The sequence below is a fragment of the Cajanus cajan genome, chromosome 8 (genome assembly GCF_000230855.2).
Source record: "Cajanus cajan strain Asha chromosome 8, NIPB_CcT2T_4, whole genome shotgun sequence".
Classification (NCBI taxonomy): Eukaryota; Viridiplantae; Streptophyta; class Magnoliopsida; order Fabales; family Fabaceae; genus Cajanus; species Cajanus cajan.
In genome coordinates, this window is record NC_138524.1 from 6,054,944 (window position 1) to 6,076,020 (window position 21,077).

The 21,077-nt window shown below is 30.2% G+C and overlaps 3 protein-coding genes across 3 annotated transcripts; 1 reads left to right on the top strand and 2 right to left on the bottom strand.

Moving 5' to 3' along the window:
* Positions 1–1,582: 1,582 nt before the first annotated feature.
* LOC109790328 (Tetratricopeptide repeat (TPR)-like superfamily protein) lies at positions 1,583–4,757 on the bottom strand. Its single transcript, XM_020349463.3, has one exon. The coding sequence runs from the start codon at positions 4,449–4,451 to the stop codon at positions 2,151–2,153; it is 2,301 nt and encodes a 766-aa protein (XP_020205052.2). The 5' UTR covers positions 4,452–4,757; the 3' UTR covers positions 1,583–2,150.
* Positions 4,758–11,469: 6,712 nt separating this feature from the next.
* On the top strand, positions 11,470–13,346 carry LOC145949315 (ras-related protein Rab11C). The gene is made up of 3 exons (XM_083061852.1): positions 11,470–11,700; positions 11,812–12,004; positions 12,665–13,346. The coding sequence occupies exons 2-3, from the start codon at positions 11,840–11,842 to the stop codon at positions 13,148–13,150; spliced, it is 651 nt and encodes a 216-aa protein (XP_082917978.1). The 5' UTR covers positions 11,470–11,700; positions 11,812–11,839; the 3' UTR covers positions 13,151–13,346.
* Positions 13,347–14,742: 1,396 nt separating this feature from the next.
* On the bottom strand, positions 14,743–16,786 carry MTPB1 (metal tolerance protein B1). Its single transcript, XM_020349464.3, has 2 exons — positions 16,515–16,786; positions 14,743–15,928 (listed from the first exon to the last, which is right to left on the bottom strand). Exon 2 carries the CDS (start codon positions 15,913–15,915, stop codon positions 14,764–14,766), a length of 1,152 nt encoding a protein of 383 aa, XP_020205053.1. The 5' UTR covers positions 15,916–15,928; positions 16,515–16,786; the 3' UTR covers positions 14,743–14,763.
* Between the last annotated feature and the right edge of the window lie 4,291 nt (positions 16,787–21,077).

The following is a 21,077-nucleotide window of genomic DNA, read 5'->3' on the forward strand; positions in this document are numbered from 1 at the left end:
TTCATTTTAATTTTTTATCTTCTAAATTTGAATCTATTTAGTTCTTTTAAATCATTATTTTTAATTTTAAGAGAAGACTTTAAATATTTTGCTAACTGATTCAAGACTTAAAATATTACTTATTAGATTCATCTATATTATATAAATAACTCCAAAAAGTGAAAAAACAATTTTAAAAACTTAATTTCATATTATTTTAATTATTTATGAGATATATTTATCATATAATTTTCACTATATTTATAAAAAAAAAAAAATTAGATTCAATAGTTAATAGGTGAATTTAATGAGACAAGTTTTAAGTTTTGAATTTGTTAACCAAAAATTCAAAATTGTCTCTCAAAATTAAAAGTAATTATTGTTCCAAAAAGATAAATAGATTCAAATTTGGGAAATAAATGAACAAAATAAACAATTAAAATGAGTTTAAAAAATAAAATAAAGAACAAAAATATAATTTAACTAAATAAATATAAATCATGTACAAATATTAATTTTGTTTTCCTCATATTTGTTACAAATGTACGTTAAATATATTAGTTTTTTTTTCAATCTTTTCCATAACTTCTTAAAAAAATTATCAACTTATAATGTTGAAAACAATATGTTAACATTCCTTAGCTAATTGATATATGCTGACAATCCAGCAAATAATAGTTTTAACCTTACTTTTTCAAATTCTAATAGATATTTGAATACTAATGATCAACGTAAACAATTCAGATTATCCCAAAAGCAACAGGTTGTTAACAATGTGATACAACAAAGACAGTGAGAATCAAATCAATATTTAACATTTCACACCATTATATCGTGTGCACCAAGTCTGAAACAGATCCAGCACAAAGCTTATTTAAAAGCACACTTTTAGCTATAACCAAGCTCATTAAAGAGACTCCTAACACTATGCTTGACGAATCCTTATTCATCCATCAAGTGTGTTCATAATCTCAACTATGAGAAATGCTAACAACTATTAGTTAAAACTTATTAGAAATTAAAACACAAAATTTGATGATCGTAAAGTTGCTTCTCCATTCTTATCCTGCAAAATCTGTATCCTATTAATTCTCCGGTGCACCAAGCTAGAAAAACAACCGCTGTACAATAATGACTGTCAGAGAAATCATCACAAACCATTATAAAAATTTTAAAAATTAATATTTATATTCACGAACAGTTATGGTGGTATCAATCCACAGCTGGTTCCTTTTCCTGGCAAACAGAAAGTCCAGGTTCATTTAATACGAAGATTATCTATAAACATTACACAGCTTTTTTTACTTACTAACAAGGCAAAATACGAAAAAAGTAACAAAACAGAGGAATCTTTTGGCAAGGTCGAGAATATCAGTATAATTTTAATGGTTTCCATATTTAAAGATCCTAACAGTTTTTTTCCCCACACCTTTTGTGTCTTATGGTGAGTGCAGTGTTGAAAGAAAAGCCGCCAGTGATAAATGTTTAGGTCACAATACACACGTAGCAATGTTAAAGAACCAGTGAATATTGTTGAAGGAGTAATAACGAGTGGAGTCCCTATTTAATTTGTAAAGTAGAGACCACAAGACAAATAAAAGAATGGATAAAGGGAGTGCAATGAATGAAATATAATGAGCGATGGTTTACAGGATATGCTTCTTTAATTTGCAATTTCTCATTGCACCTAAGTTCGTAGACATGGGATAAAATAATTAATGTCCTGTCAAAAATCACTAACCTGCTGTAACCCAGAAAAGAAAACATCTAACCTCCAGGATCAAATTATTTTCAGTTCAGTATATGTTCTGTTCTGCTAGTGTGTGACACTTTAATGTATGTGTTTCACATATCCCATAACACGTACAGAAAGCTCGCACTTACACCAATTTCTGATCTAGATATACATGATGCCTAGCACTGCAACGATTCCAGGCTTCCAATAACATCCACGACGAAGTTAGGTTGAATCCATTAGGTGTTCTGAGTTCTTATCTCTGAGCTTCAATTATTAGCACAGCAATTTCTTAAAAATAATTAACATTGTCTTTGATCACAGGAACATGAGCAGACCACAACTCAGGACAAAACTAAATTATAAATTCCAATTTCATAGTCTGCTAGAATTGTATCCCATCCCCAGCACTTAAGTTATACCCAAGTTTGCCATCTCAAGATGGATCATCTTTTTCGCTCAAAATTGATGCCTTTTGGAATCTCAATTTATCAATCTCCCTCCCTAGATAATCTAAAGTTGTGTCTGTAACATGGTTAGGAGTGCATCCCGCATCCAGCATCATTTTCAAGAACTTATAAGCCTCCTTCAATCGCCCTGCCTTACTGTGAACTTCAATTAATGTATTATAAGTGACAACATCAGGATTTATCCCACTGCTCCTCATTTGCTCAAAGAGCTTGTTCACCTCATCAATTCGGCCTGCCTTCCCCAAAGCATTGATGAGAGTGTTATACATAACTATGTCAAGATAACCACCCTGCTTCAGTAGCCTATCAAGAACAGCACTGGCTAGATCTGCTCTTCCCATCTTTCCTAAACCTTGAATGATCATATTGTATGTGGCTATATCAGCTGGGCAAAACTTCTCTCCCATTTCAGTTAGAATAGCCCAAGCCTCAGTGAAATAGCCCTTTTTGACAAATGAGCTCATGATAGAATTATAAGTATAACTCACAGGATCCACACCTGCATCACTGAAAATCTCAAACAGTTTGCAAGCCAAGCTCAACTTTCCCTTGGCCAAAAATATAGACAAGAAAGTATTCATCATATCAACATCAAAAGAATCCGACCCTTTTTCTTGAACTCTTTGTCCACGAGAAGGAGTAAACAGCTGGGAAGAATGGCCAGCGGAGCTCACTTGATTGGCCAATTTATCCATGTATGGCGATGATGACCACTCGTCAATTTCATTGCTGGAAGTTTCCTCCCCATCATTAATGTTGGCGGTATCCTGGGGACCACTCATGAAGCTCATGATGTCACTAAAATCTCCTTTGGCAGGGAACAAGGGTGAGTAATCCTTTTTCTTGCTAGGTGGGTTCTTCATAGAAGCTTCCATTCCAGCTTTCCATTTGAGAACAGAGAGTACCAAATTACCTTCCCTGATATGCTTCATAAGGCGGTCCGTCCAATCCCAGCGACCGTGTCTATGAATGCTAATCAAGAGGGATGTTATAGTAACAAGGTCAACAACAAAACCTCTGCTTTCCATTTCTTCCACCAACTGCAGCGCCTCCTCTAATTGATCCTCCCTACAAAGTTGCAACACAACAATGCTGTAAGTAATCCCATCCACAAATTGGCCCTTCTTCTTGAGGTCACAAAACATAGTATACGCCGCTTCCGCCCTGCCATTCCTAAGCAATCCATGAATGAGAATATTATAAGTCCAGGATGACGGCTTCACCCCTTCTTGAACCATTTTCTCAAACAGCTGACAGGCTTCTGTAACCTTAGTGGCCTTAAAATGTCCATCCAGCAGAGAGTTATAAACAACCGTTTCCGGCCTGAACCCATTGCTCTGCATATGGTTAAAAACCCTGGTGGCATCATCTAATCTGTAAGTCTTGGAGCACGCCTGAATAAGGTTCGTGTAAGTGAAGCGATCGGGTTGATGAGGCGAGCCATTCAGCTCCTCCCACACGACGAGCGCATCATCCACCTTGCCAAGCCTGCAAAGCGCTGCAATGAGACTGTTGTAGGTGCACAAGTCAGGGGCAACCAACCCCTTAGCATCCTTCATCTCCTTGAAAAGCTCAAAGCAAGTAACCAAATCGCCCCAACAACCAAAAGCATGGATACACACATTGTAACCCCACGTGTCAAAGGAAAACCCTCTCTTCTCCCTCAACCTTTGGAACACTTGCTTGAACTCCACCCGCATGTCCGCTTTCCTAAGAGCAACCAATAATTGATTGCAGGCGATGGATTTCGAATCAACGGCGTGTGGGAGCTTGAAGAAGATGGAGAGGGCGAGGGAAAGTTGGTTTTTCGCGAGAAGAGCAGCGAGAAGCGAGTTGTAGACAGGGGTAGGGTCGAGGTGAAGGTGTTGCACGTAGTCTAGTAATTGGAGTGCTAAATTGAAGTTAGAGGAGAGGATGAAGGAGTGGAGGAGGAGATTGAGGGTGTGCGGGTCCAAAACGACGCCGTCTTGCGTCATGGAATGGAGGAGGGAGGGGATGTCGGAGAAGTTGCCGGCGCGGGAGAGGGCGCGGAGGATGAGGGAGTACGCGGCGGGGGAAGGATTGTGGTGGGAGCGAGACCACTCGAAGAAACGGAGCTTGTGCGAAGGGTGGAGCGTAGGGTTGGAAAGGATTTTGAGAATTAGGGTTTGGTTGAGTCCAACGGCGAGGGTGCGAGGGAGGTTGAGAGTTGCAGAGTGAGAGTGAGATAGCGTGTTGGTGATGGAAGCCGCCACCAACACCTCTCCCAATTGCTTCCATTGCCGCATTCCGCAAGGAAGCAAAGTACTATCGATTGTTTTGGTTGCTTTATGATTAATCTTCCATGATAATGTGCATCAACAATCACGGTCCTAGAACCCTAATCGCACTAACTGAAAAACGGCGAAATCGAAACATGAGAGGTAAACTTGTTGCGATTGTGAATGGTCTGTGAAACCATCGCAGCTTCTTCGTCTTCATACGTCGCGTCGTTCAACCACGGAAATTCCAGATTGCCGTTTCGGTGTTACTCGGTTGCCGTTCCGGTGGATAGATACGGCATACGGGTATACTGGACAGTGGTCAAACACGACTTTTACACTTGTTAAAAGTTAATATACAAACAATAATTTAATGCAATTATACAATTTTTTGTACTTCAAAATTTTAGTATAATTATTTTCTTTTTTAAATTATTATAATTATGCAACTTTTACACCAAATTTTAATTTTTAAAATTATATAATTTTAGTCTCATTTATTAACAATTTAATAATTTTAAAATTATATAATTATTGACATATTTAAGTTATAAAAAATGACTTAATTGATATCATTAATAATATAATAAAGAAAAGAATTATAGTGTTTACAAAGTTTAAATTTCAGTTGTCATTACTATATTGGTGGTTTCTAGTGTGAACTAGTTTATCAAATGGTATATGGTGTACCACTTTTATTTATCATTAGATGCATCTAATCCTATTAGCATATTATATATCTTGTTACACAAGATCTAATTCTTCCACTATTACCGCACTGTTTTCCTCCAAACTTTTTACTAAAATAATATTTTTTTTTAAAATTACCCAAAAAATATCTGTTCTAATTTATTTACACAACTAGCACGTTTTATTGTTCACGTTTAGAATGGGTCGTTCCTAATGAAAAAATAATACACGACGAATGAATCATAACAGCTCGTTCTAGATTCAAAAATGACACATGACCAGTTGAACCAGAACGGACCGTTTTGGCCAAATGGGTCGACATATGGAACAACAGACGTGAGCACACATTGATGGGTCATCCAATGCAAGGCCCGTTGTTTCACACACGAGAATACATGGAATGGTACATGGCCAATTCCATCTATTTTTTATCTGTGCTACGACTACTACAATGCAAGTTCCGACATGAAGATTATTGGCTAATAATGACAAGCCTAGATAACCTGCAGATCACACTAGGAAGACATGTCCAAATAATGTATAATTATAATAGTTTATAAGCGAAATAGTGCATTAAAAGTAAAAATGCATAGCATTAAAATTCATATTACATTGATAAAGAGACATAGTGTATTAAATTTTATTGTTAGTTAGAACTTTTTACCATTATAACTCTCCATGGATAACCCTTGCTGAAATGTTTGGTCGCCTTTAAGATGAACAACTATTATCACAAATCAACATAAGATTTTTTGACATACTTAATTTCCACTAGTACACTTTTTGGGAAACTTCTTGAATGACCACCCATTCGTAAATCACTACAAGTTAAACACATTTAATTGTGTATTTCTTAATTGATGAGGCATTGACAAGTAGATACATCTTGTTAGTAAGTAAAAAACGATAACATTAAGATAGAGTGAATTATATAAGTTTTTTAATCTCCGTAATGGTGTCCAGTTCTACAACGAGGGCAACGTTTGTTACGACCTGAATTACGCCGTGAAGGTTGTTGCTCAGAAGGAATTGGTTCATTATCAAGCACTAGTTGTTGAAATGCTGTTGAATAACTACCAGGTTCATTAGCGAATTTCGGTTGATAAAGAGATTGCATGTATGATTGTACTGAAGATGGAGTTCTAAAATCTACTCCAAATAAATTTGTAAAAAAATTCTCTGAAGTTGTTGTAAACAATTGCCTTCTATCAATTATGTTTTCTTGTAGGTGATGTTGTGTGGAGGATTTGATACATGCTGATGAGTCTCTTCATACGATCGCATGAAAGTTGCACCAGTTTCAAATGTTGTGAAAGTCCTTCGTCGTTGATGGGTCCTTGGATCTTGTAGTAGTCGTGGCACGATAGGAAATAGATGGAATTGGTCATGTACCATTCAATGTATTCTCGTGTGTGAAATAATGGACCTTGCATTGGATGACCCGTCAATTGTGTTCACGTCTATTGTTCCATATGTCGACCCATCTGGCCAGAACAGCCTGTTCCGAATTCAGAACGGCCCATTCTAGTTCAATTGGTCATGTGTTATTTTTGAATCTGGAACGAATTGTTCTGATCCATTCGTCGTGTGTTATTTTTTCATCTGGAACGGCCCGTTCTTAACGTGAACAGTAAAGCATGCTAGTTGTGTAAATAAATTGAAACAGATGTTTTTTGGGTAATTTTTTTAAAAAAATATTATTTCAGAAAAAATTCGAAAAAAAACATTAGAGAAATTAAATCTTGTGTGACAGAACGTATAATATGCTAATAGGATTAGATGCATCTAATGATAAATAAAAGTGGTACACCATACACCATTTGATAACTAGTCCACTCTAGAAACCACCTACTATATTATGAACAAGTGAAGTTATCTGGATAAAAACTAAGAATAGAATTTGTGAAACTATTGAAATGTAGTCTACCTGCACCAACAACATGTCCAAATTCAGAAACATCCCTATGAGGGTGACCGATACTTTGAACCAGTGTGTAGCAATCCATTAGAGAAGTAACTAATTTCACTCCAAACTCTCCTATCCATTTGACCGGTTCCTTCTCCCTGGTGGGGTTTGAGTAGGAAAGGGAGATTACATATTCTGCCTCTCAACAAAGATCCCATATGGTCCTAAGAAAATCCCGATCTTCAAAACCTTTGACCCTCGGAACTGGGAAAAGAGCAACATCTATATTAATTTATCTATAAATATATTATTCATATTATTCATATTAATTTATCAATAATATTATAATACTAATAATATATATATATATATATATATATATATATATTTAATTTATTTAATAATATATAATATAAATAAAAAATTATAATATATATTTTTTAAATAGGTTAAAAATTTTAATATATATATATATATATTATAAATTTAAAATTATTAAATTTTTAATAAAAAAATTAAAATTACATAATTACGATATATATTAAAATTACTTAATTAAAAATTGAAAAACTAAAATTCAATTTTGAGACTGAAATCAAACAACTACTTAACTAAATTAAAATTACTCAATTAAAATTTAAGAAATTAAAATTATATAATTATAATTAATACATTTAAGCCTAAAAGTTAATAAATAATAATATAAATACATACTTTCATACTTGCCCCACTTGAATCTTAATAATAAAAAATTAATTTTAGAATACTGCATGAATATTTTTATGAAAAAAAAAAACAACAACTGTTTTTGTATTATTGGCGTTTTTCTTATAACAAAATTCAAATTTTAAACTTGCTATATATTACCTCAATGAGAACTTTAATAATTCTATTGGATTTAGTCTCTTCTAAAAAAAATTGTATTAGGTCAAAGTCTAGTGGTAGAGTTAATATCACCCAGAGTGAAAAAGTATTGCCAATCATATGATCCAAATTTATAATTTGACCAAGTGTGTTTGATTTAGTCAAAAATTAAGTTTATAAAAATATATACTTGCAATGTATACGTCATGAAACTATAGTATTATACAGTCATGTAAGAACAGATAACACGGTATAACTAGTGAATGTCTGGTCTTTGATTAAAATAATTAAATTCTCAAGTTTGTTTTCTTCATGCAACTACCAGACATATTTTATGGTTGAAAAATGAGGATATGTGTCCAACTTAATTAATTTGTGTTTAGCAAGTTGTTAATTAGTTGTTTCCGCGATGAAAAAAGTTGTTGCCTTGTTGGCGCTAACAACTACTACATCAAGTTACTTAAAGAACTCAACCTATGTTATTTTAAGAATTTATAAGAATTGTCTTGTGAATTTTAATATATTTTGTAAAGGTTTAATGATTTTTAATATTTTTTTAAAATATTTTGTAAGAATGTAATAATTTCAAACAAAAAAAATTAAAGACTTTTTTAATCAAGATTTTGTAATATAAATTTTAATAGATTTTAATCTTAAGAATTTATAAGATTTAAAAGAATTTATTTAATTTTAAAGGATAATATGAAATTTTAAAAAACAATACAGTTAATAAAAAAAAAACATGAAAGATAAGATTTGAATGAAGAAAAAAAAGTAATTTTTTTAATCTTTTAATATACAAATAATTATAGTTTCATGTCCTATTTCTTTATATATAACTTTTTAAATATTTATATTTTTTTCATTTATATTATTGAATTGATCAAATTTATAATTTATTAATCAATAGAATTCTCAAAATATATATTTAATATATTTTTGAAATTTTTATATTTTAATATTAAATTTTATTAAAATTAAATATTTGTTAACTTTTAATAGTTTGAAAATTTTAACAACATATAATATTGGATAATAAAATTGAAGATGAGAGAGAGAAATAAAGAAAAAAGGAAAAATAGAAAAAAAAATCTTGTAAAATCTCAAAGATTTTTGTAAAATTCTTAAATAAGTAAATTATATGTAAATTCTATTTAAAAAGGTCATACAAAATCCATCTTTCAAAACAATTCGTTGAAATTTCTATGTTTCATAATATAAATTGACTTTTTTAAGTGGAAAAAATACTTAATTGAATATGACTAGATTTTGATGCATGTTTTTGAAAAAAATTATAATTGTTTGTAGCACTTTTATTTTGAACTTTAATCGTATTCAAAATATTTTATTATTAAATTTTATGAGATAAGTTTCAAGTTTTAAATCATTTAAAAATGATTTTAAAAGATTAATTTAACTTAAATTTAAAAGATAAATGATAAAAATGAATATTTTAAAAGTTAAAATATCAAAATAAATAAAAGAAACACAAGATAAAGAATCAAAATATAATTTAGAAAAAAATCAAAAATCAAAAAATTTAATGATCTTAAACCTTACATAGAAAAAATGTATTTCATGATTAATTTTTAATAAATTTTAATCGATAAAAGATATTGTATTAAAATGAATGTAAAAGTAGGTTGTTAACTTTTTTATATATAGAAATATTAAGTTTATAATTTAATGGTACTGCTAAAACTTTATAAGAAAAAAAGTAGCAAAATTATATATATATATATATATATATATATATATATATATATAAAGTTACGAGATTAGGATTTTTTTATTTGAAGAAAATTTTAATATTAAAATTGATAACTTTTAAATAAAAGATTAATCAATTTAATTTGTGAAGTAAAGATTAATAAAACATAAAATTTAATTTATTTAAAATTTATTATTTCGGTCAAAAAAACTTGAAGAAGAATATAATTAATTAGTATTTTAGTGACTAAATATTTATTATATATAATTAAAATTTGTAATAAATTATATATACAACAAACATTTTGTTTGAATATATAATATGTATTTAAACTTTATATATAAATAAATATATTTAAACATATAAATTGTATTTTAAATTTATGCTAAATAATTTATGTTGTATAATAATATTATTTTTATTATTGATAATTCATTTAAAAATATTAAATTTTAATTCATAAATAATAATGACAAATAAAAACTAAATTAAAAAAACTTTAAAAGTATCTTATTAAAAAAAATTAAAACGTTATTGTCCAAGATAGAAATTTATATTTAGTATAAATAAGTTCATTAAATAAAAAGTTTAAAAAGAATCATAAAAACTTTCACATAATTTTTTTTTTAAAATACTATCACACATGACACAGATGAAAAAAAGTGTAATTAAACCTTTTATTTTATTATTTTTAATTTACAACCTATTTTATCTTCTACGTATACCTCGAATTGATATGTGGATATACTGTACACATAAACATATTTAGTAAAAGCTTAAAAGGTAAGATAAATAAATATTAGTAATCCAACCATATTCATAGAAAAACTATTGTTTATTATCAACACGACAATTTTGAACTCAAATCTAAATCCTTAACTCCCATCGAACAAAAATTTCTAAAAACATTATTGCAATAAATAAATATCAAGAAAAGTGTAATTAAACTTTTCATTTCATTATCTGTAATCTATTTTTTTTTCTTCTTTTAAACTTTAATCTGATATGTAAATATACAGTATCCATGAACACATTTAATAAAATTTTGAAAGGTAAGATGAATAAATATCAATAATTCAATCATATTTACATAAAAACTATTGCTTATTGTCAACATGACAATTATGAACCCAAACCATTCAATTACATAGGTTATAGATCGAGGTAAAAAAAAATAAAGATTGAAGTTAGTTAACGATCATATAATTTAAAAAAATCATATATGCTTTTTGTAATTTTAATTATTCATTTAAAGTTATATGATTAATATTTATAATTTTAATTTTTCTTGTAATTAAGAGTTTTCACTAATTACTTTTTTCAAGATTAAAAGCATAAAAATACTAATAGCACATATCTATCATGTTCATTCTAAAAAAAAATTAGAAATCAGAAAAATTGTGAGTATACTACTAATATTTCTCTTAAAACAAAATCAACCCATGAGATCGGAAAAAAGAAAACACAAATTGGTGAATTGAAAACAAGATCATAAGCATAAGAATGTCACTGTGACAAAGCATATGGACCTCAAAATTAATAAATATGGTCAATTGCTGAAATTCCATTCCATTCCCCTCATTAATTTTTTTTTTTTTTTTTAAAGCCTTGCAAGGTCAGGAAGTAAGGTTGTGATTGGTTAGGATATTGATCTGGCAAGAAGGAAGAAAAGACGCCAACAAAGAAAAACGTGGAAAAACAGTGGCAACTGGCAAAGGGCACTCTACTCTACCCTTCCCACGGACTTTGTCCCATTTCCCAACACGACACCGTTCCCTTCCCTCCACGATATAAAAACCACACCAAATTTAAATTATTATTTTTCTCCCAAAATTAAAAAAAGAAAAAGAAAAAAACTTATTTATTTGGCGTTGGAATTGCTTTCTCACTCATCGACATTTCCGTTTTCTCCCATTGGCCAATTCGGCCACTCTCCTCTCAAAAAGCCTCCTTCTTCTTCTTCATCACCAAAATCCTCTGCGGTTCCTTCGCTTATTCCAACCGTCTCTCAAGTTCCCTACTTCGCTCAGCTACCGCCAACTAAAACCTCACCCAACGCATTTCCTTCACTAATCCCTCGCTGTCTCGTATCAATACGTCTCACGGTGAGTTCTCTTCCTCTCCGATTCAGTTCCTTCGTAGATCCGTTGCTTCGTTTCGCGCTCCTAACGCTGCCGTTTTGGATCTGAATGAATATTCGCTCTTGGATCTCGCAGGTTCCAGAGATCGGAGGGGAGAGGAGCCATGGCGCATAGAGTGGACCACGAGTATGACTATCTCTTCAAGATCGTTTTGATCGGAGACTCTGGTGTTGGCAAATCCAACATCCTCTCCAGGTTCACTCGGAACGAGTTCTGTTTGGAGTCCAAATCCACTATCGGAGTTGAGTTCGCCACCAGGACTCTTCAGGTACTTCAACTTTGCTGATTGATTATTTCATTTTTACATGTCTGGATTTTGTCCTGTTATGTTTTCCTTCTGCTTTAATTTTGCGTAGATAGATATTTGATTATGTTATTTTATCTTTTTTAATCTCTGTTTCAAAGCATTGATTCATTAGCTTATAGTACCTCGCATTCTCTTCCGAGGATAGCAACTAGTATGAATAGTTGTTAAGAATGATTTTAGTTTTTGGTGCTATGATCGAGTGGATGAGGACTCGGATTTATAATTTATAGTATAATTAAAAAAATTGATTGAAGTCTTGGCCCGACTTTTGTACCTTCTGATGGATTGCTTCGTAGTTAAAAATTCGGATTATCAGTAACCAAATAATTATCATCTATTAACTTAGGACTAATACCATGCAGTGGATGTTGAGTGAATTTTTTTGGTTATGTTTGAGGGTTATTGGATGATACACGGATTTATTTATTTATAATTACGAACAAGGTATATAAATTACAATTACGGTATTGTCGCAACACTTAATAATGCTGGAAATTGCGGACAAATCAATTGAACAAAATCATTGACGCTGTGGCCATGGATCGATTTTTGGAAACCTTGATTAGGAAGCTTTGTTTGTATTACAGCACTACTGACTAAGGGTTGTTTATTTGTCTACAGGTAGAGGGAAAAACCGTGAAAGCACAGATCTGGGACACAGCGGGTCAGGAGCGATACCGTGCCATTACAAGTGCTTATTATAGAGGTGCTGTTGGTGCTTTACTTGTATATGACATAACAAAGAGGCAAACCTTTGATAATGTCCAAAGGTGGCTGCGTGAACTGAGGGACCATGCAGATTCTAATATAGTTATCATGATGGCTGGAAATAAATCTGATTTGAGCCATCTTAGAGCGGTTTCGGGGGATGATGGTCAAACATTGGCAGAGAGGGAAGGTCTCTCGTTTCTCGAGACATCTGCTCTGGAAGCAACCAACATTGAGAAGGCATTCCAAACCATTTTGACAGAGATTTATCATATTGTTAGCAAAAAGGCACTAGCAGCTCAGGAAGCAGCTGCTAGTACCTCAGTTCCTGGTCAAGGTACCACCATCAATGTTGGGGATGCATCTGCGAATACAAAGAGAGGCTGCTGCTCCACTTAAAGTGAAATTTGAGTAAAAAGCATTGCTAGCAGATAGTATTCCCCCCAATTCTGTTTTGCCCCCTTTCTCTTTTTATCTTTTTTTCCCCTCTTCTTTATGGGTGAGAGAGACACATGTAGAGTACATTTACTTCATTGAGTTGCGAAAACGAAGTATGTGAAATTTATAAAATAGTCTTGCTAGTTTCTTTCGATTATCTCTTCCGTGATGTGATAGTTTCTCATGAATTGATGTAATATTGGAACTGACATATTGACGATATAGCGTGGTGGTTAATGGGAATCTGACATTTTCAGAGAGGTCAGGTCATGTAAGATTATACGTACCTTCGGGATTTTGTTGGTTCATTGTTGTTGCGAAGCTACTTTGAGATCTGCTTGACAGAATATATTAACCCGCCGTTCGTTACTTCTGGAGGCAAAATCTAATCAAGAACCGCGTTTTGTAAAAAGATAATTACAAGTACTAGTTTAAACCGACAACTATCGAGGTAGCTCAGTTATCAAGTATGGGGAGAGCATTTCTTAGTCGATATAATTGCAAATCATGTCGACAATTTTGTATCGTTGAATCCAGTAATATTAATGCTTATAAAACAGAGTACAAAACCAAATTTCTTGCGTTGGGTATCTACTTTAAGTGTTTGTACGTTTGCTATGTTATTTAACAATAAAAAAAAAGTTTCATGTTGACACTGGACGCAAAGGTTAATGTCAGAGATTAGCATGTATTTCTAAGATGAATTTCTAATTTTAATTAGAGAAAAACATTAATTGATTCGTTAAAGAGGTAGGACCTTGAAGCCTTTACATTTTCTTGTATTTTGATTTCTTTTCTCCTTAGTGCCTAGTATATCTTACTCCAAAGGACATCCCATACTCAACTGTTCTCACGGTGCCCAACCACTGTCCGCACCTTTCACACCACACGAACATGGCCAGTCTTCACTAAGCTTGACGAACTTTAGGCAAACAAACCTTCATCTTTGGGTTGTTGTTGCTTTAACCGCCCCCTGCAAGCAATGTCAGTCTCCACATTATGCTCTTAAGTGTAGTGGTGTTTGTGCCGAGTGTCACAGATAACAGGGGAAGAAAACTGAGAGACAGGTGGTACATAGAAGAAGGATATTAATGAGAGGAAAAAAATGGTTGAGTGCTCTTTACTTTTGGAATTAATGAGATGAAGAAAATGTTGAGTGTTGTTTACTTTAGGATGAAGAGGGATATTAATGAGAGGAAGAAATGGTGGAGCGTTCTTTACTTTTGGATAGTGCTGTGCATAATAGTCTTTCAAGTAACAATTTTACAGGATAATTATAAACATATACTCGATTTCTCATTTTTTGTTTTTCTTTATCTTACTACATAGCATGTATCACTTATTTTCTCTACCTTTGCTTTTTTCCTTTCTATCTTTCTCTTTTCTCCACCCGAAAATGGGATGAACATTTACAGTTTTCCAATTTTTAAACTTTTGTCCTATGCTTACATTTTCTAAAATCAAACACGAATATTATTTTAAACTGTCTAATTCTTCATTTTTTTTAGCATATCAAACTCACTCTGCCAATAATTCATATGGGGAGAATAAAGTAACGGGAAAACAATGTAGCATTACTCAATTTGTATGGTTACATGTTGTATTTGATATGTTTGTTCACAGTAATGTTTAATCGTGCCTATTAAATCAATGGAACTGGTGCCAGATTCAGCCACTATGTGGCAAGACAGAACATATTTTCCAATGGTTATAGCCCAAACATGCAAGTCATGAACATCTTGCACTCCCTTTATATTTCTGAGGCCATTTTCCAGTTTACTGATATCGATCTCACTTGGAGTCCTTTCCATCAGAATGCCATAAATATTCCTAAGCATGGGAAGAGTAGTACTTAAAGATAAAACAGAAAATATAAGAGTACACACAAGGTCAACTATAAACCACTCCGGTTGAGCCCATATTATGGCTCCCGCAATCATCACTCCAATAGATTGAATCATATCAGCCATGACATGCAAATACGCCCCCTGGAGATTTATGTTCAACACATTAGTATTTCTCTGACTACTTGAAACCAGGGTAACACTCTCCTCATCAGTTATTGTAGATAGTTCCTCCTTCCCATGATCATGATCTGCATGGCATTGTTGATGACTATGATCATGACCTGAGTTTTGACAGCCATGATGATGATGACTATGATCGTGACCAATCCATGCAACCATGATAAAGTTTAGAACAAACCCAAGTGTTGCAATAGCAAGCATGAGCTTTCCATTCACACTGGCATTTTGGAGAACAAGTCTACCAACTGCTTCATATATTAAAAAACCAGATATCAACCAAATTAACTGCACAGATATAAGAGCCCCCAAAACCTCAAGACGATTGTATCCAAAAGATTGATGCGGTGTTGCCTCCCAACCTGAAGCCCATACTGCAAAGAGAGAGATAGAGAATCCAGCAATATCAGAAAGCAAGTGTGCTGCATCACTGATGACAGCTAGGCTGTGAGCTTTTAATCCACCAATAATTTCCACAACCATAACAATGGTATAGAAAACAATGAGTCCAGAAAGCTTCTTCGCTGACTTTGACGACTCCTTTGATGCTACAACACTGTTTTCATGTCTGGAAAAAGAACAAACAGAACTACAAGATGATTCTGCCTTCATAGGAAGAATATCAAGTCTTTCAGAGGCAATGGGTATCTCAATTTCCTGCATAGCCCTTTCTTCCAAGATAGGGGCTTCCTCATGTTCCATTTACTTCACCAATCTGGGTATTTATAAAACAAGCAAAACAAAATCATTTAGAAAAGGTCATCCCCGAGGCTTGGTGGATTATCAGATCACCAACAACAACATAAGGAAGAGCAATCAAAATCCCGTTCCTATGTGGAAACGGCCATGTTTTGGTAAATTGTGAACATTTTTGCAATTTCAAACTGAAGCAAGGCACAGTAATAAGCATAAAATAAGATTAAAAAAATGTTATTTAATTTATTCATCGCGGGTAAGGACGAATTCGACTGTTTCAAAGAAGTGTGTAATTAAACATAAAATAAAGAGAGATGCATTGAACTATAGGGTTGTTGAAAAAACACAGAAAGAGGCAAAGCTACACACACACGCCTATTGTATCATAAAAGGATTGAGTATTTTGCCACGTGAAAATTTGGCTTTTATCTGAATCTTTCCATTGGCTTAGGTAAAGGTGATAGTGGAATATCAATTTTGCATACAAGGGAGAAGAAAAAACAATAAAAAATGCTTCTTTAGTGTTGGAATAACAAATGGTGAAGAATGAATCTGCAGAAAAACAAGAGGGCAAAAATGAAAAGAACAAAGACATAAAATCGTACCAGTGGAAGTGAAGCGATGGTGGAAGTGGAGAGAATGAATTGGAAATTGAGAAATTGTTTGGGAAGGAAGGGCTTAGGTTTGAGGAGGGGAGAAATTGAAAGGGAAAGAGAAGGAGAAGAAAAAAAAATGAGAAAGAAAGAGAAAATGATTGGATGTTGAATTGATTTGAACGTAACGTTGTTTCGGAGCACATCTATAGGCAGAGAGATAGCAGAATATCAGCCAACAACAACCAAGTACAAACAAGCTCTTCTCTCATATGGATTTCCGATCTCATAGTTAATGTTTTCATATCAAAATTAATCAATTAATTTAGTAATCAAAATTAATCAATTAATTTAGTAATCAAAATTAATCTGCCTCAGGATACACTTGCATCTAATGGCTCATACTTAATGTATTCATATTATACCTCTTATTTAGTAATAAATCAATTAATTTTTATGCTTCAGATCCTTTCCGCTTAATTTCTCAATTGTACAGGATCTTACTCCTCTAAATTAGGGGAAAAAAATAAAATTAAATAAAGTAAATACTGATTTTCATTTCTTAAAGTGCTCAAACTGCTTTTTTAAAAAAAGAAATAAATATCTAGATTTTACAATTTATTATAATTATTTTGATTTCTAAATACACATCCACTAATATTTCAGCACTTGCAATGTGTGATAAACATTTTTTTTATAAATAAGATATTTTTTTATTTTAGGAATAATATGCATCTCTATATCCACAAAAAAAAATTATATCTATCTACTTTGTAATTATATAATATAACAATTTTCTAGTTTATCCGACATTATTTTATAAACATACTATGTAGATATACAACTTTTTATTTTATTGTATAAAATAAATTAAATTATAAGCAATTTTTGTCATGCTATACATATCCTTCCTTAGTTAACTATGTCAAAAACTAATCTCATTCGCTGTATTACATTTGTCATTAGTATAAACAATTTCATAGCATAACATAATGTTTAATCACTATATTAAATAATCAAGTTAATTTGTAAACATTTGAAATTAACTACCTCAACTGTTTCAAAATATGCTTTTTGAAACTTAATAAAACTAGAGTGTGTATCTATGTAAGCAAGAGGTGTTGGGTGCTATGTGAAACCAGCCTCATGTTGTACCCTCCAGTTTAGGGACCAGGAAACCTCAGCCTTGGCTCAAGTCCCATTGCCCAACTCTCTATTTTGTGCATCCTCTAGCCCAATATATTATTTTTAATATAGTTTTAAAGTTTAGTTTCACAATATTTGCATTCTTGAACTGAAGCTTTTATACAAGATTTAAATTATAGAAATCAAATTAAAGTATAATTTTATTTAGACTTAAATATATATTCTTTTACTATAACTTAAATATGTTTTAATTTTTTAATGTTTATAAAATCAACACCATCCTTATTATAAGAAACTTATAATATAATCATGAAGATCAATATAAGTATTTGTTTTTATTAGTTATTTAAAAGAATATTATAATACACCAAATTTATCCTTATTACTTATCAATTATCATTCAATTATTATAGAAGAGGTTTAACTATTAGTTATGCACCAATACTAGTAATTATTGACCTCTAGAATATTTTCTTTTATTTTTATTTACAGATAATGAAAACAGTAGTTAATTCTCTATAAAAATTATAAAATAATCAATTTTTCATAAATTATATTTTATAACAAGGTCAAAGTGAGTATTTGATTTTATCTCTTCAAAATATGAAATGTTTTTTTTAGTCTTTAATAATAAATGACACTCATTATTTTTTTTTCAAAACACGACACTCATTAATTGCTCATATGTTTAATTGAAATTTAAATAACCATCTTAAGTGACATTTCTAGTGTTTGTAGTACTATGTTAATATGTCTCACCTCCAAAAAAAAATAAAAATTATAGACCTAAATATGAATGTTATTTATCTACTTTCAAAAATTGTTAGAAAAAAATAACGATATTGGATTTAAGACGAATGGTTATCAAGAAAAAATAACTCACATCGACTAAAAGAAAGTTTTTTTTTTAAATTATAGAAAAGAAAAATAATAAATAAAGATTTGTTTAGATATTGTTTAAGATTTTAAGAAAATCATACACTATTCACAATTTCAACAAAATATTTATAACATTTTGTAAAAAATTAAATTTCAACAAATTGTTTATAATAATTTAAATAAAATATCAAATTTGAAAATATTAACTTACCTCCAGCTATTGTTTAATTACAAAAGAACACATGATATTTTTAAAGTATAAAAATTCAAATCTTTTGGTGATAAAACTTATTGCGAATCACAAATTTTTCCATTGCCTTTGGTGGGAGAAAGGGTTTAGGAGGGTTACTCGGATTCTAAATTGGTGGTGGATCTCTTGCATGCTAATCATTGCTATGAAAATTCATCAGTTACTTTGTTCTTCACACTTTATAGCTAATGATAGACTAATTATTTTACAACTGCTCTTTTATTTCCTCACTCTTTGGCCTCTAATCATAAACTCTCTTATTTTTCTGTTCTGTCTTTTGTTTTGTTCCACTAAAAATCTAATACTTAAAAAGGAAAGGTACCAGTACCATTTAGGAATGAAATCCTCACAAATATAATATTATTTATGTATCAAAGCAAATAAATATTTTTGAATATGAAAGTAATTTTTATCAAAATGCTTTAAAAACAAATTGTGTTTTAGAAAGTAATTTTTGAATTTTTTTTTAACACTCTGGAAAGTATTTTTTACAAAATATTAACAAAAAGCAAACCAGTGTTTTAATTTATTTTTTTCAAAAGAGTGAACAATTTTTCAATTTTTTAAAAGAATGATTATCTATGTGTTTGTTTGAACTTAAAAATAAGTGTTTTAAACAAGTACATTTTAAAAAAAAAATTGAAAACTGATAGAAGTTGCTTCTTAAAATAAAAAATTAATTACTAAAAAATTAAACAAATACATAAAAAATTAAAAACACTTATTTTATTTTAAAAACATGTTAATAATTTTTTCAAATAAACGAACACTATATTGTAATTGAAAAAAATCAACCCTTATATATTAAATACACATTTATATTTCATACGAGAGTATTTTTATGAACTTTTTTGTTGATGGGAGGATTTTTAAGAATTCTTTAATTTTTTATCAAATTTAATTTTTATTTATCATAATTATATATGAATAAAATTTTAATATTTTAAAATGAATCAATCCTTATATATTAAACAAGAATATATATATATTGTATGAAGGTGTTTTTGAGAGTTTTTTTTTTCAATAAGAGGGTTTTTAGAAATCTTTTAAATTTTTTTATTTAATTTAATTTTTATTTATTATAATTATTTTTGAACTAATTTTTTATATTTTAAATTAAATTATCAATAAATAAAAACAATATTCTATTGTAAACTATATTATTTGTAATAAATTTTAAATATAATTTATATATTTAAAAATATTTATTTATACAAATTTTAAATATAATTATATATTTAAACATAATATTTTTTTTTATATAATTTATTATAAATTTTACTTGTATATAATAAATATTTCACCAATACATTACACAAATTAAAATATTATTACTTTCTTAGAACAAAATACAAATAGTCAAACGAAATCATTAAAGAAAATTATCATCGCTATAACTTTAAAAATGGTTTGTCAATATTGTACAAAGAAGGAAATTATGATCACTATAATTTCAAAAATGATTTGTTGACAAATCCGTAGCTAAAATATTGCAAAACAAGGGAGTGAACACACAAGTAGGAGGAAGGGTAAGTGTGAAACAGAAACACAAATGTGATCTTTTAAATAAAGAGAAAAGATAGAAAGTTATTTAAGTAAATACAAATAAGAAAAAAGGAAGTTCATTTAGCAAACACGGGAGAGTTTAAATAGAAAATCCCTAAGAATTTGTTTGAATAAAAAATTAAAATGAAATAATTTATTTATTTGAAGAATTTCAAATTTTTTTAAAATGAAATATTTTATTTGAATGAAAAATTTATAAAAAATTTAAAATATAAATATTTGTAAAATTTATTAAAATAATAGATTTTTTAACTCCAAGCGTGTGGTTCAGAGGTAAGGGTTGATCCACGCTTAAGCAAAGTCAGTGGTTCAAATCCTGCCTTGTGTATGCAGTCGCGTTAAATCTGGGGGTCAGCTACCCCACCCTTTGAGGTGCCTCCAACGTAGCGAGAAGATTAGCCACTGCTATCGGCAAAAAAATAATAAATTTTTAAATTATTTTAAAATAAATAAATAAAAATTTTTTATATCTTTTTTATTTTATTTATATATTTTATCTTATCTCGTTGTATTTTTAATTATTAAATATTCAAAAATATTTTAAAAATTATTAATTATTTAATATTGTTAAATTTTTAAATACTAATTAATATTTATTTTTATAAAATTTAATTTAAAAATTTCAATATATAAATATATTTTTAAAATTCATTTTACTATGATAACATCAAATTATAATATTTAAACTAAAAATTCAAAATTAAAAAAATTTAATTAATTAATTTAAATAAATT